Source organism: Neofelis nebulosa, chromosome 5, assembly GCF_028018385.1.
Source record: "Neofelis nebulosa isolate mNeoNeb1 chromosome 5, mNeoNeb1.pri, whole genome shotgun sequence".
Taxonomy (NCBI): Eukaryota; Metazoa; Chordata; class Mammalia; order Carnivora; family Felidae; genus Neofelis; species Neofelis nebulosa.
In genome coordinates, this window is record NC_080786.1 from 62,983,091 (window position 1) to 63,008,835 (window position 25,745).

At 43.2% G+C, this 25,745-nt stretch overlaps 3 protein-coding genes across 9 annotated transcripts in view; 1 reads left to right on the forward strand and 2 right to left on the reverse strand.

Moving 5' to 3' along the window:
• Positions 1-2,026, reverse strand: part of LRRC34 (leucine rich repeat containing 34) — a 21,580-nt gene extending 19,554 nt beyond the window's left edge. For 2 of the 4 annotated variants that reach the window (XM_058730458.1, XM_058730457.1), the window contains exons 1-2: positions 1,883-1,993; positions 1,253-1,330 (exon numbers count right to left, since the gene is read on the reverse strand). Coding sequence is in view for 2 of the 4 variants with exons in the window: in XM_058730456.1 (XP_058586439.1) it covers positions 1,883-1,985 (103 nt within the window). In the remaining 2 variants the exon portion in view is untranslated. Of the gene's footprint in view, positions 1-1,252; positions 1,331-1,882 lie in introns of all 4 variants that reach the window. The other 2 variants (XM_058730456.1, XM_058730455.1) reach the window with 1 other exon arrangement.
• A 60-nt stretch (positions 2,027-2,086) lies between these two features.
• Positions 2,087-24,701, forward strand: LRRIQ4 (leucine rich repeats and IQ motif containing 4). Of its 4 annotated transcripts, XM_058730450.1 has the most exons (7): positions 2,942-3,041; positions 9,103-10,150; positions 14,095-14,268; positions 15,799-15,937; positions 16,946-17,142; positions 22,517-22,683; positions 24,628-24,701. In XM_058730450.1, exons 1-6 carry the CDS (start codon positions 3,025-3,027, stop codon positions 22,664-22,666), a joined length of 1,725 nt encoding a protein of 574 aa, XP_058586433.1. In that variant the 5' UTR covers positions 2,942-3,024; the 3' UTR covers positions 22,667-22,683; positions 24,628-24,701. The 4 variants fall into 4 exon arrangements, with proteins under 4 accessions (XP_058586434.1, XP_058586433.1, XP_058586432.1 ...); XM_058730451.1 differs by lacking the exons at positions 2,942-3,041; positions 24,628-24,701 and adding an exon at positions 2,087-2,565 and having other exon boundaries at positions 22,517-22,803; XM_058730449.1 differs by lacking the exon at positions 24,628-24,701 and having other exon boundaries at positions 22,517-22,803.
• Positions 23,923-25,745, reverse strand: part of LRRC31 (leucine rich repeat containing 31) — a 28,175-nt gene continuing 26,352 nt past the window's right edge. Inside the window, exon 9 of the mRNA XM_058730454.1 lies at positions 23,923-24,998. Coding sequence (XP_058586437.1) covers positions 24,643-24,998 — 356 coding nt within the window. The 3' untranslated portion in view covers positions 23,923-24,642. The remainder of the gene's footprint in view (positions 24,999-25,745) is intronic.

Consider the following 25,745-nt stretch of genomic DNA (forward strand, 5'->3'; position numbering starts at 1 on the left):
TTTAAATTTTAACAATTATTTTTGAGAGAGACAGACGGACAGACAACGCGAATGGAACGGGGGGAGGGACAGACAGAGAGGGAGACACAGAATCTGAAGCAGGCTCCAGGCTCCGAGCTGTCTGCCCAGAGCCTGACACGGGGCTCGAACTCACAAACCATGAGATCATGACCTGAGCTGAAGTCGGACCCTCGACCAACTGAGCCACCCAGGAGCCCCATCCTTGGTGTTAAAAACAGAAGACTACCGTGAGAATCTCTGAGGCTCAGTGCCTGCCTTCAGCTGGCCACAGCACACCCGGGACATGCAGGAGAAATGCGTCAGACTTAGAAATCCTGTTTCTTTGAAAGAAGGAGGGAATCTTAAACTATACACTAAATATAGCTAAAAAAAGTTAATACGAAAAACTCTTATTACCCGACTGTGGATTTAAAATGTTTAAAAGTTTCTGGTATATTTTTCCTGTTATGCTCTCTTTCATTTAAAATTCACCTAAGTACTGTATGTTGGGATTTTATGGCATCAGTAATTTATTTCCTGTATTCATATTCACGGAAAATAATGTCAGTGTTCCAATTGTAAAGCTAAGACTAGGAATACCAGTTACACAAGAAAATGTCAAAGTCTAACCCAAATGTCATTTTTAATCCATGCCAAAGTCTTCTATTCCAAATATTTTCCACCTAGGACCACTTTTTAAAAATTCTATATTAAAAAAAAAAAAGTGGGCAGGGGCTCAATTTGGAGGTGGTCCCCTATGCCCTCCTACACTGGCACCACGCAAGTACTGGGGAAATCCAAGGGTTGGGAGTGAGTCAGAGTAAGTGCCTATCCAGGATCAGCTGTGTGACTTTGAACAAGTACAAGTTATTTAAATTCTCCCATCTTAAACTTCCTCTTATGCTAGAGGCAGAGCTAGACGCCCATCTCACAGATGCAGTAAGGAATAGGTAAAGCTTCTAGCACAGTTCCATATCTACAAGCACACAATCCTTTAAAACAAGCATCCAGGGGCCCCTGGGTGGTCTGACTTAGCTCAGGTTATGACCTCACTACTCATGAGTTCAAGCCCCACATGACCTCTGTGCTGACAGGTCAGAGCCTGGAGCCTGCTTTAGGATTCTGTCTCCCTCTCTCTCTGCCCCTCGCCTGCTCGTTCTCATTCACTCTCTCAAAAACAAACATTTAAAAATATATTTAAAAAGACAAAGAAACAAAAACAGGCATCCAAAATGGAAACAGTGAGGAATACCTGGGTGGCTGAGTCAGTTAAGCAACCCATTCTTGATTTCTGCTCAGATCATGAGCTCATGGTTCTTGGGTTTGAGCCCTGCAAAAGGGGTCCTACTGAGCCTGTTTGGGATTCTCTCTCTCTCCCCCTTTCTCCTTCTCTGCCCCTCCCCTGCTACGTACTCTCTCTCAAAAATAAATAAACTTAAAAAAAAAAATGGACGGCAGGAGGATGGGGCAGGAGGAAGGAGGCTGGAGGAGGCAGGAGGAGGGGTGTGCAGACCATACTCGAGACCCTCTTGCCCACCCAGGCCCCGCTTTCTGGAGCTTGCACACAAAAAAGGGCCCAAGAGGAGCACCTACACACCCTTCCCTGAGACAGGAGAGCAAATCAATAGACACACCTCCCCCAGGACAACCTATCAAGTGAAGGGCAGACCCTCGGGGAGGAAGGGGGCGGATCGTGGGGCTCCCCTCCCACCCACATGTGGGGGGCCCCGAAGTTCTGGCCACAGCTGGGGTTCCCAGGGGCACCCTCCTGCCAAGCCGCCTCAGGCCGGCAGCCGGCTCGCGAGCAAGCCCGCGGCTGGGGTAGCGCCCCTCGCCCGCTCCACCTGGCCAGGCAGGCGCCGAAGGACACCCTATTTCTTACCGCTCCTGTCGGCCGGGGCCCAGGACGTAGTAGGGATTGTAGTGGGAGCGGGAGGAGGAGACGGGGACTTAGCCCGGGCCGCCACCTTCCCACCGCCCCGCATGTCCCTTTACGCCCCCAGAGACGCGGTGGAGTTGTCATGACGACCGCGCGCATGCGCCTGCCCAGTCCCAGGCCTCCTGCCAGCTGCACCAGGGCTCGAGTGACCGCCAGACGCTGAACGCCACCTCCAGCCCACTGCGCATCCATTACCCACTTGGGCCCTTGAGGCCTGTCTGGGCAGGCGGTGACCGCCAATGCTATGGAGGCTCCTCGGTCACCCCCGCCTGGCTTCGGGTCACCTTGACCTGGGTTAAAAACACAGACGGAGGGTGCCCCGGTTCCTTTGCAGGGAGAAGTTCTTGAGGTTTAGCGGGCACGGCTGATAGGCTGGGGGCCAGGGCTACAATGACGATTGTGACACAGTCCCCTCCCCAAAGCGTACACATATCTGCGGGGGGGCCAAGTACAGAAGAACGTGGTAGCACCAGGACAGATAAGGTCCGGAGCTAAGGAAGTGGAAAGGGATATGTAGATCAGTCTTGTGTTGGGGGGGGGGGGGGGGTAATCAGGGAGGGCTTTTTGTCGGAGGTGACTCTCTGACCGGCCCCAGCGAATCCGTCCCAGGTGCTGGAGACACACAGGTACTTGGGGCTGCCTAGATGAGGGGGGGAGGCGGGCAGGGCCAGATCCACACGGAGCCCTGCGCATCCTCTGAGAAGCACAGCTGATAGGGGGCAAGGTGCTGGGAGCCCTCAGATAGGAAACAGCTGGTGGAGGGTGGATTTGATAGGATCTAGGGGAGACTCTGAAGCAGCCTCAGTAGCCCAACAGAGATAGGGCCTCAGCCGAGGCTGGACTCAGTGAAAGGAGGAGATGGGGACAAAACCCAGCAAGAGGTACAGGGTAGCAGGCTCAGGGTTTGGTACTTGGATGTGGGAGAGAGAAAAAGAGGAAGGAGGAAAGGAAAGGTCTTCTGTTTGGGGTTAACCATAGACTGCAGAGGAAGCAGCCGAAGGGCCCTGGAGAGAGCTCTGGCACCAACCAGAGACTCCGTGCCTGCAGGATAGAAGGAACACCCTCAAGGTGAAACCAGGACATTTATGAACACTGTTCAAAGGTGAAAAATAAAGTGTCCAAGACCTCTCTCCCGGAAGCTACCCCACTAGGCAATTCCAGAAGAGCACTCCACTGTTAGCAAATTGTGCTAGGAGGCAGGGGTCTCTGTGTAGCCCACAGACCGTGCCCATCACTTGAATTACTTCAGGTTAAACATGATAGAAAATACTGTTTTCATTTACCACCCCCCACGCCCCGTTCTACCAATAGAGGTAGCTTGAAATACTAAAGCATGAGTGTGGGCACAATTCAGCATCTGCAGTCCCTACCCCTCTCAAAGTATTTGAAGTCAAGTGGAGGAAAGTAAGGAGTTGTTAAGGATTAATTGCTGCTCTAGGGGAAGGGAGGGATACACTTTTAAAGGAGCAAGAAGTGCCAATCAGACTTTTGTTCTAGAGAGTGACTACTAAACAAGGTCAGAACAAACAGAAAAGAGCTGCTTTTCACCAAACAGCACTTAAAGCACTGTTCTCCGTGTGAACCTTAGCAAAACAAAGTATTTGCACAGAACTACAGGCTGTGTGTCAAAATGCATATCAAATAGGATGGCCAAAAAAATACCGACCACATGTACAACTCATTTCCGTCAGTACATTTTTCATTAACCCAATGATTTCCAGATGGAGGAGGGATGTAATTTTTAAGACCTGCCCCTTGAGAATTAGTGACTGAGGGGCAGGGAGGTAGGGGAAACAGATGTTGCTGAGCTGGCTTCAAGGAAACTTAAGTGGATTCACTGGGTGCTTATGTGTCAGGAGGTCTAACTTGAATCTCGGCTTTCTAGAAGTCAGAACCAAAGAAAATATGTGGAAGTATGTAGTCCCCATTTTTCTTTCTTTTTTTTTTTTTTTTTAAATTTTTCTTAATGATTGTTTTTTGAGAGAGACAGAGTACAAGTAAGGGAGAGGCAGAGGAGAGGGAGACACAGAATCCGAAGCAGGATCCAGGCTCTGAGCTGTCAGCACAGAGTCCGACGCAGGGCTTGAACCCATGAACTGCGAGATCATGCCCTGAACCAAACTTGGACACTTAACCGACTAAGCCACCCAGGTGCCCCTGTAAATGGCAGCATTTACTTTCCTCTGGCACCTTATAGTAGGAAGATTCAGTAGGTGTATCTTTATATAAGTAACTTAACAGACACGTCTTTGACTATAGTTTTATAGAAATATTTTTCAAATGATTGTTTAACTGTTTAAAAAGCCAACAGCATGGTGTTTAATTATGATCTAAGGAAGTCCTATCTTGAGGAAACAGATAATAGGGTCTAGGGAAGTTGTTTCCTGCTAACACGGAGATAGAACTCAAAGGATCTGGGAGAATTAATGTTTAACACACCCACTAGCTCTTTCCCCCCCAACTACCAGAAGATTGAACTGAGCTGCTAGCAGGTGTCAGAACAGAGCCAATTCCTGGTTGAATTTTCTGACGAGTATCTGAAGTGCCGACTTCTGGTATTGATCATGCATACATGTTGTTTAGGTACTGAATATGCAGGTGGAAATATGAGTGTTATTAAAAAATTGAGTTGGCCCATGGATAAAAGAAGAGTAGAGGGAGTTGGTGGAAAAGTTTACATTCCTAATATCTGATGAGATGAGAAAGTATATCAGTGATTAGTAGTAAATAGTGCCTCAAACCTTCTTGCTCATTGTGCAAGACAATAGGGGGAAAAAACCACAGTCTACAAATAAAAAAATGCATTGTCTATGAATTACTAGATCTATAGTTTGGTGATATGTGTGGAAGAAGGAAAAGTAGAAACATTTTTGAAAATGGATAAAATGACATTTTGAGTCTATTTAAAGACAACAAGTCCTAAGAAGCCATTTCAGATCGATCATTTGGTGACGATGGCGATACGGGCACACTGGTGTGGCACAAGCTAACAATTCTGGCAAACAGATGTTTCTCTAAGGCCTCTTTTACCTTTAAGTCACTGATCTGAGGTTTTCAAAAGGAAAGGGTTACTGGCCCTGGGCTTGATAGAGCTCTTCACCTACAAGCCTTTCGGAGCTCATTACCAGATAATAGACTTCTATTTCTCTTAAGAAAACATATCGTACGTCTCAGTATCCCAGGACTAATTATGAAATTTCTACTTAGAGAACACTTCTAACACCAACTGTGTGGGTTTTCCCAAGAAGCAAGTCTCCAGTTCTCTGCGGACGCCAAGTAGGTGTCCAAAAATTTAATTCTGACACTGTACCCAGAGTTAGCACAGACCCTACAGGGTGAAGGTTCAGTCCCACAAGACTGCTTCCCACTGCAGATGCCAGCCACAAATCCTAGGTTGTCCCCAGTTCCAGCGGACTACCAGTCGGGGTTCCCTCAAGTTCAATAATTTGCTTTAGTGGTTTACAGAACTCAAGGAGACACTTTACTTACTATTACCGTTGTATTCTAAAAACTACCATTCAGGCACCGCCAAATGGAAGAGATGCACGTGGGGAAGAGAGGGTATCAAGACAGGGCGCAGAGTTTCCATGCCTCCTCTGGGAACATTAGCCTTCCAGCACCAACCCGAAAGCTCTCCCATAACCTCTCGGTTTAGGGTTTTTATAGAGGCTCCAGTACATAGGAAGGATTGATTACATCGCCGGCAATTGGTGATTAAACCAACATCCGCCCCCTCTCCCCTCCCCTGAGGTCAAGGGCTGGGGTTGAAAGCTCCGCCCCTCTAATCACGTGAATGGTTCCTCTGGCAACCAGCTGCTATTAGCAAGCTATCAGGGTGCAAATAAGAGTGAGGGCAGTAAGTAGTAGGGACTCAGGTGTGGTTGAATGGGGCTTATTATGAATAACAAAAGATGCTCCTTCCCAACCACTCAGAAAACACCAAAGTTTTAGAAGCTCTTTTTTTTTTTTTTAATTTTTTTTTCAACGTTTTTTATTTATTTTTGGGACAGAGAGAGACAGAGCATGAACGGGGGAGGGGCACAGAGAGAGGGAGACACAGAATCGGAAACAGGCTCCAGGCTCCGAGCCATCGGCCCAGAGCCCGACGCGGGACTCGAACTCACGGACCGCGAGATCGTGACCTGGCTGAAGTCGGACGCTTAACCGACTGCGCCACCCAGGCGCCCCTAGAAGCTCTTGTATCAGGAACTAGGGAACAAAGACCAAATATATATTCTATCACAATATCACACCCAGAATCTTCCTTTATTATTGTCTGAGCAAATTAGATTCTCCCTTGCCTTTGCTGAAAATCTAAAGTTGCTTGCTTATAATAGTTTTCCACTCAAGTCTGAATTTTATATGAGTCTTCATCTCAGTGTTACTTGAGACTTAAAAATTTTTCATGGAGTTTTATGGTTTCCCAGAAATTGTTATCAAAGCAAAGGATTAGCATTACCATTACATGATTCTCCAGTCCTAGCTGTATTGAGGCTTTTTGCTTGTCTGTATTAAAGGGAGAAGATCTCCCAGGTGTTTTAAGTAAAATCTTGAAACTAATTTAACTGGAAATGGTTATTTATGCTATCAGATTCACATTACACATCCAGTTGGTGAGTAATCAGACTTGAAAACCAAAGTGTCAACACTTGATGTAAATTTCAGAGGGCTGATCATTTTTTCCTAAATGTTTTTCTCAAGCATTAAAGTTAAGCAAAAAAGAGCTAACTATTAAACTATCCAAAACCTGGCTCCCTGAAATTACACAACGGTTATGACGCTTAGAAATTCCACAGTAATATGGGTTTGTAACAAGTTAATTTGACCACGTTGAGGTAGCAATCCCAATGAAAGAAAAATAGCCAGATAAGGAATCAATCTTCTCCATTCTTATTTACTGTGGCTGAATTACTGGCCAAGCTGTTGCAAATCCTGACTTTACAACCTCCTTTTATTAAGTCTGCTAATGGATATACAATATATATAGCTTTCAGAGGCCATCAAATTGGTTCCAGACACATGTGGGCTATAAGATTCTGGTAAGATAACGTACGTACACACACATTCAGACATTCTAGGCAGGTCTCATCATGGAGGAAGATGAATATTAGAAAAAATAAGTTCTTTTATGCGCCTGGATACCCAGACACACTTGTGTTAACCCTAATCAGATTGCTAGTCCACAAGAATCTTCCCCAGATGACTCTGCCTGAAGGGCTGCAAAAGAAAATCAAGCTTGAATGCTTATACCCAAGACCGATTTTAATAAAAACCAGGCTTCTTGTAAACAAATGATGTAAATATCCTTAGTGAGGATATCCAGCCCCCACTTCCTACTATGTTCTGAGATAAGCCCTTTTAGTTACTTAGTATCTGTATCTGTAAAACAGAGATCATAATGGTGCCTGCTTCTCAGGGTTCTAGTGAGGATTAAATGCATTGAGTAAAGCTTAGCCCAGGTAGTGTCCTGGGTGCTCTCTATTTTCATTTCTAGTATCACCTTAGTCTGTATACTATGGATTGTCTAGAGGCCTTCAGAATTGCCAGTAGTTTAGGACACTGGAAATTTTATCCTGCAGGACTGAACAGTATTAATCTACCTAATGATCAAATGACAAATGCTAGCATTTGTCATTCCAGGCATAATTCTCATTCTAGGCATAATTCATTCTAGGCATAATTGTAGGCATTCTAGCCATAATTCAACCAGTGATAAGTCTTTTCTTTTCTTTAACAGAGAGCAACACTGTCCCAGAGCTCTTTTGGAGGCTAGGCATATAGTAATGGGGATCTAAACCACACACTGTTGTGTTGCAAGGTGCAGTAATATTAAGTGTGGGGCTCGAAGCACATCCCCTCCATCTAGGGACTGGACCTCTGCGTGGATGAGAGGCTCCATACTCCAGCAGGAAAGTCCCCATCCTAGAATGCAAGTCAGAGATGCTACAATCAACCTAGCTACCATCACATCATTGTCTTCTCTGCCCTTTATCTTAGGCTTTGTGCGTGTGTGTGTATGTGTGTGTACTAAGGACCAACAACTTAGTCTTTGGTAACACAATATTAACATCTTAGATTTACAAAATTTATAAATCCAGTAGTGCAAGTCTGCCAATTTTGTGATTATTCAAGATTGTTTTTTGCAATTCTAGGTTCTTTGCATTTTCATATAAATTTTAGAATCAGCTTGCTAACTTCTACCAAAAAAGAAAAAAAAAAGCCTACTGAGATTTTGATTGAGGTTGCACTGAAACTATAGATCAATTTGCGTAATACTGACATCTTAACATTGAGTGTTCTAATCCACAGACGTGATTTATTTCTCCATTTCTCCATTCTTTCTGGGTTGCAGCTGCAGTTCATTTCAATTCCCAGCAATTTCAAATGTCCCGCTTAGGGATTTAAGCCCCTTCCTCCAGCTTAGGGATCTAAAAGCCAGGCTTAGGGATCTAAAAGCATGAGAGGACAGGACCTCTCTCTGCTTTTCCAGATCGCCTGCGACTTTTCCTAGGCCACTGAGTCGGCCCCAGTCTACTGGGGAGAGGTGGCTCTGCATTTGAGGCTCCTCCGTGCTAATCCACCATGCTGCTCATACAGGGCTTTTAAAAGTTTGACTGGTTTCTCCTGGTTTTGGAAGTTGCTTTGCCTGTGCATATGGAAGGCTGGCTTCTCTGCCTGCCTGGTCCCCAAAGTTGAAAATGCCACCGGGCATGAAAGTGCCCACTGGTCTCTGCTAACTTAGGGAAGGGATAGTCCTTCTCTAGAATTAATTCGTTGGGCCTCCTTTGCATCCACAACTCTCTGGTGGCTTCAAGAAAAAAACATAATATTTTAAAATATTATTTTTTCCAAGTGTTTTCTCAGTGTTCGTGGTAAGACCAATCTTTTGCAACCTTCCACATCTACCTGCAAAGAGAATCAAGATAGGGATTTTTAAAAACTGAATTTAGACAATCTTTTTTTTTTTTTTCTTCATGTAAGTCAACCTGTTAGGAGGAGTCTATACTTGAACTCTTCTCCCAACATGAAACACGAAAACCTACATTTCATGCTATGTTAGAACATCAGGTCCTAGATTCAAACAACTCAAATTTTCTCTCTCTCAGGGACAGAAAGAATCCTGGTGAGTAAATGGATTTTTTTTTCTTTTCACACTATTTCAGATTTTGGATATTTGCATTTTCCATCAACATGTCAAGTGACATGATAAAACCAGGACATTCCGTTAAAATTCATCAGAAAGTTGATCCACAACGGGCCACTGCTAGAACCTTTTTCATTGATGCTTCTAATCAGAGCTTGACTACCATTCCACCAGAGATCTTCGACTTCGAAGAATTAGAAGAAGTGCATCTGGAAAACAACCAGATTGAAGAAATCCCCCGGGGTATTCAGCATTTAAAGAACGTCCGGACCCTCTACCTGAACAAGAACAAGCTGAGAAAGCTGTGCCCAGAGCTGGGCACGCTGAGCAGCCTGGAGGGCCTGGACCTGAGCGACAACCCGCTCCTGTCCTCGTCCCTTCCTGTCCTCAGAGGCCTGCGGGGGCTGCGGGAGCTCCGCCTGTACCACACTGACCTGGCCGAGATCCCCGTGGACCTCTGCAAACTCCTCCACCACCTCGAGCTGCTTGGGCTGGACGGAAACCACCTGAAATCTCTGCCCAAGGAAGTAGTGAACCATACCAAACTGAGGGAGATCTACCTGAAGCAAAACCAGTTTGAAGTCTTTCCTCCCGAGCTCTGTGCTCTCTCCAACCTGGAGATCGTTGACCTGGATGACAACAAACTAACTGCCATCCCACCGGAGATTGGGAACCTGACCAGGCTGCAGAAGTTCTACGTGGCTCGCAACAACCTGCTCCTCCTACCCGAGTCGCTGTGCCAGTGCAGCAAACTGTCCGTGCTGGATCTGTCCCACAACCGCCTCCACTCGCTCCCGCACTCCCTGGCCGAGCTGTCGGGGATGACGGAGATTGGGCTGAGCGGGAACCACCTGGAGAAGGTGCCACGCCTCATCTGCAAGTGGACCTCGCTGCACCTGCTCTACCTCCGCGACACTGGTCTGCGGGCGCTGCGGCGCTCCTTCCGGCGGCTGGTCAACCTGCGCTTCCTGGATCTCAGCCAGAACCATCTGGAACGCTTTCCGCTGCAGATCTGTGCGCTCAGGAACCTAGAGATCCTGGCCCTGGATGATAATAAAATATGCCAGGTACCAATTCCCTTCCCGGCTGTCACTGTGCCCTCACAGGGGCTTTTCCCGCCCTGAGTTGGTGTTGATGTCCTCATTTGGACGTGAGCGATCTTCTCCTCGGCGATACGTGGGGGAAATGAGACACTGGGAGCTTAACTAACCCGTCAAGGCCACACACCTGTACGTGGCAGAACCGAGCTCTAACCCAGAGCTGCGGGGCCCCAGAGTCTACGTTCTTAACCAAGACCCCCTCTGAACAGGGTTTCCTCACACAGATTTCTTTCTGACACCTACAGCCTTAGGCCTCCAGTCATGGTGAACTGCAAAATCAGATTTGTCCCAAAAGAAACTCCCATGTGTGCAGGGTGACGTGTTCAAAAATGTTCATAGCACAGTGTTGACAGCCCACGACAGTCATGGGAGGCCGTGTCAATAGAGCAATGAACAAACAGATTGTGCTAGATTTATAAAATTAAAAAACTAAAGGTTTAAGTGAACTGGAGGAGTATGTGCCAATGTGGACAGATCTTAAAATTGTGATGTTTATTAAAAAGGAAAGCACCAAGTTGCAGAACCTTACACCATTTATAAATTTTTAAAAATCTTTTTTAATGTTTTTATTTATTTTTTGAGAGACAGAGCACCAGTGGGGGAGGGGCGGAGAGAGAGGGAGACACAGAACCGGAAGCAGGCTCCAGGCTCTGAGCTGTCAGCACAGAGCCTGATGCAGGGCTCGTTGAATCCATGAACTGAGAGATCATGACCTGAGCTGAAGTTGGGCACTTAACTGACTGAGAGCCATCCAGGTGCCCCTCACCATTTATAAATTTTTAATCACACAAAACTACATACATATACACACCTAATACATACTTTGTGGATATTTACAAATGTAACAAAAGTATAAAAATATGAACTAGAGGGGCCCCTGGGTGGCTCAGTTGGACTTTGGACTCAGATCACGATCTCCCAGTTGAATGAGTTCGAGCTCCCCATGGGGCTCTCTGCTGTTAGTGCAGAGCCCAGTTCAGGGCCCCTGTCCCTCCCCATCTTAAAAATGAATAAACATTTATTTTAAAAAAATCATGAACTAGAAAAAAACTCGCTAAATTTTTGGTAGTGGCTGCCTCTGGGAAGAGAAAGGAAGTCAAGGAAATGAGGGGAGGATCCCAGCGGAGCTCAATTTTAATTGCCGTATTTGATTTTATTAAAAAAATCTTTTTATTTGACTATAGTTGACACACATTCATTTTGTTTATTAACAAAAGATTTGGGTGGTGAGTACACATGCATTTGTTTTAATATTTGAAAATTTAAAAGAACGGTTCTGTTAAAAGCAAAAGACAACCATAGAGGGAGAAATCAGGCCATCTGGAAATCAACAACTGTGATCAAATAATAGGTCTGTTTTTCCCGGCCATGGACACCAAGCTGCTGTGTTCACCATACCTTATACAAGTCCTAGGCCTTAAAGGTTTGTTGGGGGTGTTTTTGTTTTTGTTTAATCTCTTATTTGATTTTTAATTTAGAACTTTGGAGGGTCGGGGGAGATTGGTTGTTCTTTTTCTAATTCCTATAGAGTTTTAAAACTGCCTTTTAGGAAGTAACCATTTTGATGGTAATTTAGGATTTAGGAAGAGAATCTTGGACTTAATCTCTACTTAGGCAGCAACCCATTTTGGAGGATTTTAGAAGTTTATCATAGGCCCTCTGCCCATCCCCATTCCACCACTGAGGTAAGAAATTCCTTTTACAGTAGACAAAGTCTGCCATTCCACACTGGGAGTGAGAGGCTCAAAATATAAAGCGCCTTTGGGAAAAATAACACATCGACTTAATTCCTTATTGAGTCATGAATGACTAATACCTAATCCTTTCCTGTGAAACACTTTAAGATATCAGAATAGAGGAAGGAATCACACACAGATGGCTCCTTAAAGATAAGCCTCATCCAGTACCAAGTTTTACCACAAATCAGGCTGCACTGAAATGTGGTCATGTTCAATATTATTATACTGAATGTGAAAATCTCTGTGTACCGTTGCCTGCTATTCTCTAGTTCTTATGATGGTATTTCTGGGTTTTGTTTGTTTTTCTCATTTCCTGTTATGCTAATCCCTCCAGTAACCTCCCAGTCTGTATAATGACACGTGACCTTTACGCCAGCTCCTTACCTCTCCCACCCCAAAGACTTTCCTGATGGGTTTCTGGCTCCTGGAGCCTGGCCAGTAGCCTTCTCTTGCCTAGGTGAATGCAAAAGTAGCTTTCAGTGTGTGTCTAGATGGGTCTTATTTGTGTGGTACATTTCTGTTAAAGGAGAACTCAACCTTACCGTGAGTATAGTTCAGCGAGAGCATCAGTAATAACTGTCCTCATTTGACACTCTGTAGGTTTTCTATGCATCCAGATTTACTTCCACTGTGCTTTAATGTGACTGTTATGGGATTAATTATTGGATCTTGAATATCCTGAAAAAAAAAAAGTCTTTAAACATTCAATGTGCTTTGAAAAAGAAAAGCTAAACCTATGAGCTAGCTAAACCGCGATGTGAAATTACTAGGTTCTAATGAAGGGGTTAGATTGAAAAACATTTTCCCATTAGTTTGGATGCTTTGTGTCAAAGGGATCTAAGTGCCTGGTAAAGAATTTTGAAATAGTCAAGAAGGAAAGCTTAAACAGCAGCTTCTCTGGAGATTGACTTTAAAAAATAAGTAAAGGAATAAATAAAACTATAAACACCTTATAGCATGTTTAGGAAAATGGGTGCTCCCCCTACCCAATAAAGAAAAAATATGAAAGATGGCAGGTGTGTGAGACTTACTGCTATGTTATCCCTCTAGGGGGCTTTCTTTTGGCCTATTCCCCAATTTATCTATCCCACCCATCCATCGAGGGGTCAGACTGAGCTGGACTGTAACCATTCTCATGAAGAAGAGGTGCTGGATTGAGGAACGGGTGGAGGAGAGGCCAGGGCTAAGACTGGGAACTGTGGGGAACGATTTCCCCATTAGGAGTAAAGCCAGATGACGGAAGGTGATTCAAAGTGAGTTAAGAAGCTCTTGAGCTATATAGCTGGGCTCTTTTTTCTCCAAGAAAGCAGGTGTCTCTGTAACATAATCAATAGGGAGACCATCCCATGTTTTAAGAATGAGATTTTTCCATGTGGTTCCAGAGTGCCAGAAAGAGACCAGAAGGTGAACATACAAGACTTTGACTTGACACGAGAAGGAAATCTGGTGATTAGAGGTCTCCATCCAAGTAATGAGCTTTTCGTTCCAGGAAGTGGTGTTTAAATGTGTGCTGCATGGCTAGCTGTGGAATATATTCAACCATCCTATTAAGGGATTAGAATAGATGACCCTTCCAAGGCCTTCCCGCCCAGACAGTTGGGAGTCTCTGAAATGCCTACCTAATACCTGTAAAGGGCCTGTAAAACCTTGGGATTCACTGGAAGGCAGAATATGACCAGAAAAAATCATAATAGTCTTCTTCCTTGTTTACTTCCAACTGAGATTTCAACTGAAGTTTCTAAATTGCTGAGCTAAAGCCTTTCAGGGTGAGAGGTCATGTTTCTAAATTGATCAGTTCCGATAACTGAAATTGTTGATATTATAGTTGCAATATTACACCAATAACTTTAGTACTTTTTCAGTAATATCAAGCATTTGCTACCCTACCATTCAAAAACCTGCAATAAAGTAGGTTTAAAATTGCTTCAGTTTAAAGCAGTGCATAAAATTGAAGAGCAGAGAGGCTCGTCAGAAAAAGGAGGACTCCAGACTTTAGATCTACAAGTATAAATACTCTATATGCAAAGGTGTGTGCAAACTTTTCATCAGTAGGAATTGCTAAATCGCTGTACTTGATGTTTATCAGTTTGCCTCAAAACTAAAAGCCCAATTTATTTTCTTACTGTTAAAAATAATTTTGACCTGAAACTTACCTTTTTGGAATACTTCTAGCTACCTCCAGACTTTGTATCCCTTTCAAAACTGAAGATGCTTGGATTAACAGGAAATCAGTTGGCTTCATTTCCAGAAGAAATCCTTTCTTTAGAGTCTTTAGAGAAATTATACATTGGGCAAGACCAGGGAGCCAAGCTCACCTATATGCCAGAAGACATCAGTAAACTACAGGTAAGCCTCCCCAAATGATTAGGCAAAGAAGTACATGCCCACTGATTCCTTAAGTTGGCTGATACTGAGAACACCCAATAGTGTCCCCATAGGCTGCATGTGGAATCATCCATACTAGATTTCCAACCCCCTAACAAGCAGCCATTATTCCACTCTGAGGCTTCCACTATTTTTCTGAGCCCCTGGATCCATATTCAAAGAACACTTTGTTGTGATTGCCGTTGATTGTGCTGTGCCATACTCCTCTTAACTGTACGGTTTGGCATGTTTCATTTGCCGAAATCGAGCCCCACTGCTTCCCATTTAATTTCTAGCTTTTGTAGGAGGCCCCTGAAAATTGTACTATTTTGAAGTTCACATGGCTGGGAGCCCGCATTTTGGATGCATCAGCGTGACCTCCCTTCCTGCATGATGGCAAACAAACCAGAGTAATTTAACGTTGCCCCAGTTTCCTGCGGAAATGGGTCCGCAGCCCTGTGCTAAATCCTAACAAAGCAACAAGATCACTTCATTCAAAGGAGCCCTACCACTGTGTCTTAATCCATGCATACTTTAAAGAATTGATTTTTTTTTTTTTCCATGTCGGTGGTACTGCGCTCTTACTAATGATAAAGTAGGTGCGGGCCACGACAGACCCCCGCCCCTGGTTGTGGAACTGAACAACAGCATGTATATATAGCACAGGTGCTTCTCAACCTGTGGCACAGAGGTCCTCTTCCTGATTCTCCATTGCTTTGCCCTGTGTTCAGAACTCTCCTCATCATCTTGCTCCTTGACATGCTATGCCATGCTCTCTGGAATCTTAGGGTGACATGCAAACATTATATTTTTGCCCAGTGAATTTGCAAATAGTTAACTCATTATCTACACATTTTGGCTTCTCCTGCTTGGGCAGTGTTGGATTGATACCTGAGGCAATTTCAGTTCTGTAACACTACTATAGGCAATTAGCTTTTGAAAGCGAGCAAATGATATATATACTTATATTATCAAATTATTTTTCCATAAAGTTCTTGTGAAACAAACGCTAGATTCCCATGTTTTCTTTTCTTTTCCCTGCGTAGATGGGAACCATGTCCAATGGTTTTACCCAAAAATACTTTTATGTTTGGATGTTGGCTCTTTAAGTATGTTTCCCCCTTTATCCTAATGAATAGTATCCCCACTGAAAGAGCATGGGAATTCACCAATGATTCTGGTTATTAGAATGTAAGGATCATTGTAAGGATCAATGTAAGGATCATTATGGTCTACTGACATGTTTTTCAGAATGTAAGGATCATTATGGTCTACTGGCATGTTTTTCAGAATCTTTTTTTTTTAATTTTTTAATGTTTATTTCTGAGAGAGACAAGTGTGAGCAAGAGAGGGGCAGAAAGAGGGAGACACAGAATCAGAAACAGGCTCCAGGCTCTGAGCTTTCAGCACAGAGCCTGACACAGAGCTCAAATCCATGAACTGTGAGATCATGACCTGAGCCGAAGTCAGATGTTTAACTGAATGAGCCACCCAGGCACCTCTGTTTTTCAGAATCTTAAAGAGCTGTATATAGAGAACAATCATCTGGAGTACCTGCCCACATCCTTGGGATCCATGCCTAACCTGGAAATTCTTAACTGCTGCCACAACCTGCTTAAGCAACTTCCAGATTCCATTTGCCAAGCACAAGGTGAGGAATCTTCGTAGATCCTCAGCCTAGTGGAGTGTGAGGCCAGCATGTCCCATTTCCTTGATTTACCAAAGGCCAATCTCAATGTTCAGAGAGCTGAGCCCTACCCTATTACCTCCTCGCAGGCCTCGCTAGTGAGACAAGGAAGGCCAGATGCCTGATGAGCACAGCTAAGAACTTCACAAAGACAGTTAGACTGTTTCTTGTAAATTGAATAGAGGAGTAAGTACCAGCTGCTAAGAAAATTAGCATTCACCCAGATGGTCATCATACAACCAACACTAATTTACTGAATACCTACTACATGCCAGAATTTGGAGTTGGGGTCCTGTAGCAGATTTGCACTAGGTCACTAAGTCACTTGAATGAAAGGGAAAGTGTTGACCCTGAGTGATGAAACCAGCAAGGCAGGACTTTTGGGGCTATGATTGGCATGAAAAGTCCTATATGATTCATATTTAAACACCCAAACATTTTACGCTAGGCTAAACCAGTCTTTATTTGTACATGCATCAGTTCATCCATCCATTTAACAACCTTTTGCTGAGCTTCTAGGGGGACCAAATAAAAAAAAAATGTTTTTGGCCATAGTGTGCTGAATCTTCAGGTTTAGAGATAGTTTTCAAACTATGATTCTTTTTCTTTAATGAAAAGAGGATGAAGAAATATGAGTGGACCCCAAGACATTCAAAGGTTAGAGGTGAGGGTGGGCTTGTTCCTTAGTAATGCTTCTGACCATACATCTTTATCCTGTCCTTGGCCCCTGGAGGAATGAACCATTATCAATTTTTTTTAGTGTGTACTACTTTTCTGTCTCTCATGCACTGGCTCTCACAACCCTGAACTGTTATAAGGAAGACAACTTGGTCTGCCTTATGAAATCTGTGTCTTTTGTGACACGACAGCACAGGAAACAAATATTTCAGAGCAAGTAGACTAAAGAGCATACATTTTAATTTTGCTTGTTCTTAAGATAAACCTATCATTTAAAAAAAAAAACTGTTTCAGCTTTGAAAGAATTACTGCTTGAGGACAACTTGATCACCTGTCTTCCAGAGAATTTGGATAGCCTGATGAATCTAAAGGTTTTGACACTGATGAACAATCCTATGGAGGACCCCCCAGGAGAAGTGTGCGCCGAAGGCAATCAGGCTATACGGACGTACTTTAAGACAAAAAGAAACATGAAAATAATGGCAACAAAGGTAACGTCAGCAAAAATTCTGGATAGCACATTCACAGTTGCTTTGGAGAGGGGTTAATGTTAAATATATTACAAACTATTCTGGGGCTGCTCTTTACACATCTATACCTTGTCCTCACCGAGAGTAGGGCCTCTTACTTCCTTTATATCCTCAGAATTAAGCAAGAGAACCTTGGAATACCATCTTAGCATTTTTTTTTTTGCATTTTTGTCCTTCACGTCTTTGTCAGATAAGGAGGCGACAAACAGCTGAAAGAAATCAAAACTTCAAATCCCCAAAACAGTCTAAAATTCTTGGACTATTCAAAGGACTGAAGACCTGGGGCGCCTGGGTGGCGCCGTCGGTTAAGCGTCCGACTTCAGCCAGGTCACGATCTCGCGGTCCGTGAGTTCGAGCCCCGCGTCGGGCTCTGGGCTGATGGCTCGGAGCCTGGAGCCTGTTTCCGATTCTGTGTCTCCCTCTCTCTCTGCGCCTCCCCCGTTCATGCTCTGTCTCTCTCTGTCCCGAAAAAATAAAAAAAAAATAAAAAAATTAAAAAAAAAAAAAAACAAACAAAGGACTGAAGAGCTTATATTAACAAATTTACTAAGCTAAGGCTGAAAAATCAGAAGTGAAAGTACTGATGGAGCAGGGGTGTAGAGACCAGAGTTCTTCTGTGCCATTAACTAGGATCGAAGGGCAAAGAGCCTTTAAAACAGGGAGAGCAAAGAATCTTGTCCTCTCCTTGCCCACCTCGCCCATGGAGACATAGGATACCCCCAGACAGACTAGGACAGGCCAGGGTCCACTTCAGTCAGTATTCAGTATTCTTTATTCAGCTGGTCAAGCCCCCATTGCCCCACAACCTGATGACCACATTAGTCCTCCCATCAGTGCCCCCGCTTGTATAGCTGCACCCCCTACAGTATACCTTCCACTTGGCAGTCAGACCAATGCTGTTAAAACGTAGGTCAGATCTTTTTTTTTTTTTTTTTTTTTAATTTTTTTTTTTTCAACGTTTTTTATTTATTTTTGGGACAGAGAGAGACAGAGCATGAACGGGGGAGGTGCAGAGAGAGGGAGACACAGAATCGGAAACAGGCTCCAGGCTCCGAGCCATCGGCCCAGAGCCTGACGCGGGGCTCAAACTCACGGACCGCGAGATCGTGACCTGGCTGAAGTCGGACGCTTAACCGACTGCGCCACCCAGGCGCCCCAAGTCAGATCTTATCACTGCTCTGCTGAAATCCATGATTTTCCTTTTTACCCAGAACAAGAGTCAGTCTTTGATCTCCTCTGTCAATGGCCCTTATCTGTATCAAACCTGACACCCTCTCTTCTGTGATAAATATTACGTGATACCTTCTTTCTTCTTCTGAAGTTAAACTCAGATAATATAACCTACCAAAACCACATAATTTTTTTTAAATGTTTATTTATTTGCTTTGAGAGACACAGAGAGGGGGACATGGAGAATCCCAAGCAGCCTCTGCGCTGTCAGCACAGAGCCTGATGCAGGGCTCGAACTCACCAACTGTGAGACTGTGACCTGAGCCGAAACCAAGAGTCAGGTGCTTAGCCGACTGAGCCACCCAGGTGCCCCAACACAATTTTAATAAATGAAAATTAATGCCCAAGCTGCGACATAAAGGAAAAAGGAAAGTTAATTTGTATTATTTATTTTAATATGTATATTCTCAGGAATAGCTACACTGGAAGAATGAAAATAATATTTTTTGGATACTTCCTAAAAGTATTGTGAAAAACCATGCATCCTCTTGCCCATTTTAAAATTGATATTTAGGGGTGCCTGGATGGCTCAGTAGGTTATGCGTCCAACTTCGGCTCAGGTCATGATCTCATGGCCAGTGGGTTCAAGCCCTGCATCAGGCTCCGTGCTGTTTCAGAAGTCTATTTCAGATTCTGTGTCTCCCTCTCTCTCTCTGCCCCTCCCCTGCTTGCACTCTGTCTCTCTCCCTCTCTCAAAAATAAATAAACATTTAAAAAATATTAAAAAATAATAAAGTTGATATTTAATTTTTTTGCCACTAAGTTTAAATTATTGCAAAGGATTTACTTGCCAGTGAGTTTTGAATATTGACATCTTGAAATAGAGCTCTTAGATCAGTATCTTAAATGTATCCAGTGGATTCTAAATACCACTATGATTTTGTCAGTCACATCCGTTTACAAAATACTTGAGCAAACTTATTTTCTAGGCAAAGATTTTATATCCATTTTCTTCTTGAACATGTATGTCTATTTCACTTTCCCCTAAGAATTGATCTTAATGTTTTATATATGTAATTCTAAGTCATTTATAGATCACCTTTCATACTTTCAGGCAACAAAAATATTTATACAAATTAAGTTTTAAAATTAAATTTTTTTCTGTGGCCATAGTGTTTCTACATCCTGGATTGAGTCATATTACAATTCTTAGTAGTGTAAAACTGAACAAAACAGCATAAAACCCATTGCAAATTTTGGTGGTTAATTATTTGACCTATAGGATTTGGGGGAAGAAATACATACACAGATGAGAGACTTTTCCACATAGTTTATATATTCCCATATAAACATTACTTATTGCTAGAATGTGATAGGATTGATGTCAGTTCTATTCCCATTTTTCATTTTATAAATGAACCTTGTTTACATAGCTAAATTGAAAAGAATGGAAGAAGCTTTGTGTGTGTGTGTGTGTGTGTGTGCCCATATTGTTTTGTTTCAAATGGTAATGCTTCACACATCTCTGAACTTCTTCCAGATTTATATCCCAAAAACTCATAGCAGGCTCTTAGCTGGCAAATCAACTGGCCTTCTTCCAATTTTCTTGAGGGCAAAGAGCTGGGAAACACTTGCTTTACAAAAGGATTGGTTACCTAGTCCCTAGAGCCAACATCAATACTGCTAGTCTTTTATTATTGAAATGTAATCGACATACAATTCTATATTAGTTTTGGGTCACATCACATATTGATTTGACGATTCTGTGTATCATGTAGTGTTCACCACAGTTAGTCACCACCAGTCCCCTAGTCCACTCATGCCCCCACTGTTCTCTGTATTTCAGAGTCTGTTTTATGGTGTTGTTTGTTCATTTGTTTTATTTATTTCAATACTGCTGCTCTAAATTGTCTCTTTTTTTGTGGTGTCCCAGAGGTTTCTGGAGTCCAGCTCAACACACCCTAGTCAGATTCAGGTGGCAGTTGTAAAGGCAGAAGTGGGAATGGAGAAAACCAGCAGTTGTTTTCCTAGGCAGAGACATTGTAGGAAGGGGTGCACGTGCAAGCTGAAGCTCTGGAGATGGATCGCCTCCAGATCATCCAAGCCTGCACACCCTGGAAAAGTCTCTGTGCACCGGGTACATGTTACACAACTGGAAGACTGCTAAGCCTGGAGATAACAGAAAACCCCGTGAATGTCTAGAATGCCTCTAGAGGGCGATACTGTTCCCTGGGAAAATCCCCACCTGAACGGATGTGCTGCTGCTGTCACTTCCCATCTCATCTGTCCTGTTTTCACATCACAAACGATCCTTGGTGTTTTTCCCCTGCTCCTCCCTCTGTTCAGATATGGACAAGGCTCTCACTTAGTTCAGTGCCTGCTCACATCTCCTCATACCTGCCTGTGATCCACCTTACATAAAACAGCATAGCCCACCCACTTCATTCATTCAGTTGTTCACTCATTCAGCAAATACTTATTTTTTGCTTTTTGCTATGTGCCAGGCGCTGTTCTAGGCACTGGAATTGCATCAGTGAGCAAAACAGATTTTTTTTCTGTCCTCTTATTGCCTAAAGTCTAGTGTGATGAAAATGAAAAGATGAAATATAAAACATAAAATTATATAGTCTGTTAGAAAGTGATAACTGGCATGGGAAAAAAGTTCAAGCTAAGGGGAACTGAGATGGCCAGAAGTTGTGTGTGTGTGTGTGTGTGTGTGTGTGCGTGCAGGGGAGGGGGGTTGGTTGTGTTGAGGGAGGTTCAATTTAAATAGGAAGGTCAGGGTAGGCCCAATGGAAAAATGACTGGCTTAGTCAGCTCAAGCTCCCATAACAATATACCATAGACTGGGTGTCTTAAACAACAGAAATTTTCTCACAGTCTCAGAGGCTGGAAGTCCAGGATTATGGTGCCGGCATGGTCCGCTTCTGTTGAGAGCTCTCATTCTGCCTTGCACATGGCTGTCTTCTTGCTGTGTCCTCGCGTGACAGAGAGACAGAACGAGCTTTCTGGTGTCTCTTATAAGGGCACTAATCTTATCGTGAAGACCCCACCCTCATGACCTCATCTAAGCTTAATTACCTCCCAAGGGCCCATCTCCAAATACATTCACATCGGAGGTTAGAACATTTAACATAAGAGCAGGGAGTGAGGGGGCACGGTTCAGTCTACAGCCATGACAAGTGAGCAATTACTGGAAGAACTGGAGGGCAAGCCATCTGAATATTGGAAAGAGTGTTCCAGGCAGAGGAAGCAGTACACACAAAGGCTGTGAGCTGAGGTTGTGCCAGGAGGGTCTGACAGTGGGGAGCCCCGCACAGCTGGAGCACAGTGAGCGAGGTGGGGGAGTAGGTAAGAGTCAGTGAGGTCGAGAGGGAGGGGGCAGATTGGATAGGGCCTTGTAAGCCACTGTAAGGACTTGAGCTTTTTTTCTGAGAGAAGTGGGGAGGCACTGGAAGGTTCAGAGGTGGGATCTTTCTGAGTAGGTGGGAGGGCACAGGATCTCAGAATGAGTGAGGGCTGGCTGTAGGTAGAAGCACAGCAATCCAGTAACGGAGGGAAGACAGGTATAAGCCCTCCTGATTTCCCCTTACTGTGCTCTGTTGTCTCCATGGCACTTATTACCATCTATCCTGTATCCTCTCCTTCCTGCAATGTGAGATCAGTGACATTAGCTTTTTCTTTAAGTTTTTATTTATTTATTGAGAGAGAGAAAGCCAGAGAGAGAGAGAGAGAGAATGAGCAGGGGAGAGGCAGAGAGAGAGGGAGAGAAAGAATTCCTGGCAGGCTCCACCCAGTGAGAAGCTTGATGCGGGGCTCCAACCCATGAACTGTGAGATCATGACCTGAGCTGAAGTCAGACGCTTAACCAACTGAGCCACTCAGGTGCCCCAGTGACATTCGCTTTTAACTGCTGTTTCCTAAATGTCTAAAACAGTGCCCGGGACATAAAAGCACTGAATTTTTCTTTTCTTTCTTTTCTTTCCTCTCTTATTTTTTTACATTTGCCAAGATGACTGGCCAATTGAGAGAGAGAAAATAAGGTGGAGTTCTAATGACATTCCATTCTCCACATCTTTAGAACTACATATCCAGAACAAAGAGATCACCATCCGCAGTCCAGAGTGATACCAGCTGATGCTGTTTGGGTTTATCTTGTTTTCAGATTCAGGCATGGTGGCGCGGAATAATGGTCTGGAAAGGATTGGGGAGATTTGAAGAACTAAAATTGCAAAAGAAAGGAAAGACTTCTCCAAAAGATAAGAAAGGGGGGAAAAATGCAAAAGGAAAAGCTGTGAAGAAAAATAAGAAATAATTCTATAACGAATTGAGGTAATGAACCCCGATGGATTACGAAGGCAAAACATCTAGGAATCAGATACCTAGCACACTAAAATTATTCATAGAATTATGGTTATGTGTAAAAATAAAGATTCTCACTTTATTGAAATATTTATGGATGAAATGATATGATGCCTGGGAACTGTGGCATAATATCAGGGAGAGGTAAGTGTGGGGGATCCAAACGAAACAAGATAGGCCATAAGTCAGTAAGTATAGACACATGAGATAGGCAAATGGAGGTTCATTGTACTACCTTCTCTACAACTTTTTTTTAAGTTTATTTGTTTAAGTAATATCTACACTCAACATGGGGCTTGAACTCATGACCCCAAGATCAAGAGTTCTATGCCCTTCCTCCTGAGCCAGCCAGGCACCCCTATAACTTTTAATTCTGAAATAGAGACTCATAGGAAGTTCTGAAGAAATGGACAGGGAGGTCCATGCCCCTTCGCCCTCCCTCAGTGTTGACATCTCACATAACTCTAATAACAAAACCAGAAAATTTATATTGGTGCCATCAACTGAGCTTATTCAGATTCCTTCTGTAGTATGTGTGCTTCTGTGTGAGTGTGTAGTTCAACACGGTTTTGTCATGTGGACTTGTGTGGCACAAGTCTCCTTTGTGCTGTTCCTTTGTCACACCTATGACCTACCCCTCTTCTGATCCCTAGCCTTTTCTCCATCTCTGTAATTTTGTTATTTCAAGAATGTCCTATAATTGGAATCACAGACTATATAACCTTTGGGGACTGGCTTTTTCATTCAGCGGAACTGGAAGTCCATCTGCATTGTTGATGTATCAATTTATTGCTGAGTAGTATCACCTAGTACAATAGTTTGTTTAAGTATTCACCCACTGAAGGATATTGGTGTTTCCAGTTTTTGCCTAATTCATAGGTTTTACATGTGTTCACATAAACACAGGAGCACAAGTGCCCATGGAAGCCATGGGGATGCCCAGAGAATGAATACCACAATTACCTAAAACATCCCCATTTACATCACCCAAAAGCTTCTTATCCTGATGGCTTTCTTTTGGAGTAATATTGATTTCAAATTCCACATGTCTTTCAAGCAATAATTGCAACACAAATTATTAGTGTAGCAACAAGAAAGCAAAACATGATTAGAGTGTATGAGAATAGAAATGTGTGAGCAAACACACACTTCTGCCATGCAGTGAGTTCCATGCTCCTGCAAAAGATACCCCAGTATTTTAAAAATCACTTAGAGCAAGACAAAAACTTTAATTAAATAGGTTTTATGTAGCAAAAACCATGCCAAAAAAATGCCCAGAGCTAGTATGTTAGTTTCTTTCAACAATAAAAATTTTAACAAGATGTGTTTTTGATACTGGGTTTTGATTTTTTGACCACCTTTTTACTAAGATTTATGTCAGTGACCATTATTAGCATTCACGGTTTATATCTGAGATAAAAAAGCACCAGGACATAAAATAATAAGCCATGGAAGGGCACACTTCCTGATAAAAATGCAAGTAGTTTACATTAAGATACATATAATAATAATGATAACATAAAACTATTACATAGCTAGTGCTTTTCACATTAGATTTCACACTCACACTCATACACACATTCACACATGTACTTACACACCCTTATATTTAGAACATTTATCATGTAGGAAAACAAGAGGGAGAAAATTCCAGGGCAAGAAAAAAGGAAATGTGTTACCAGAATCTAAACATCTTTGGCAGGCCTTCTAAATAGTAAGTGAATTAGATTTCCAAAATAAATGAAACTCCAGGGGAAAATGTCATCCTTGTCATTTGAGAATAAAGACATGCTCATATTAGATTACCATATACATATTTACAAAGCTTTTGTAACATGAATCCCACTAAACAGCCCAGAAATTGATGCTCCTTTGATTACACTGGGATTCATTCATGTTCTTTTCCTCCTCCAGATAATGGTTTATAGCTTAGTTAAGCCGTGGGAAATCAGCTTCCTGAAATTCACCAAGGTCAAAGTGAATGCTGCATCCGTGATCTTGGTGAAAACGTTCGAGTTCTTCCTCCTGTGTAGCAGGGAGGATCCACCTTTTCATCCCTATCTCCGTGATCTTGGGAAGTGTGGTGACAGCACATAACAAATGTCTAAACCATTGTCCGCAGTCCCGGGAAGTTGATGGCCGAAGGCTGATATCCAGCTCCATTAACTCTTTGAGGAACCACATGTTTTGGCAGAAGATAGCCCATCCTGTGTCACAGATGCTGTCGTTATAGCTCAGGATAAGCTTCCGCAGCTTGGCAAGATGACCCGTCTGTATTAGTGATGCTGAAAAATGAGATCACACTAAGTGCTAAAATACAAGAATACTTTCTACTGTGGCTGTTTGCCACTTCCAGTAACACAGTAGCTCCAAGGTTGGTAATGACAAGATTGGCGATTCTTAATGATTTGTTATTAGCTACCAGCTTTAATCAGGGCATCTGAACTTACCAAAGCTATTCTCTGTGTATCCCAATACAGCTTGAAAATTGTTCCTTTTTTCTTTCCAAATCCCAACCCAAAGAATATCTTTTTTGTCAAGTTCCTGCTCTTGGCTCAACTAGAGTCCCAGCTCTTCCTGCAGATTCTAATTAAATATGGGAGTGATGGCTCATTGGCTTTAATGAGGACCATTTATTTGTAAATAGTCTTCTTGCTGTTTAATACTGTTTAATTGTTCACTGCTCATTCAGTCATTCTTCATTCAGCAAATATTTAACTGAGCACTTTCCAAGCTCAAAAGACACCTGGGTAGTTTCTAATTCACCTTAGGGACCTCTAATACACAGAACAATTTTCCCTTTGAAGAGCACATATCACAGTACTACCTAAAATGGCACTTAATAAATAATAGTGATGAAGCAATGAAAAGGTGATAACACCTGTAAGGGGAGACAGGTGAGCTACCCAAAGCAAACAGTGTGTGCTTCCCTTGCCAGCTGAAAGCAGGGATGGATTACAGAGATCAGATGAGTAGCACAGAATCTCGAGTGGGCAGGGGCTTTGGAGGTCTCCTCATCCAACCTCCAGATC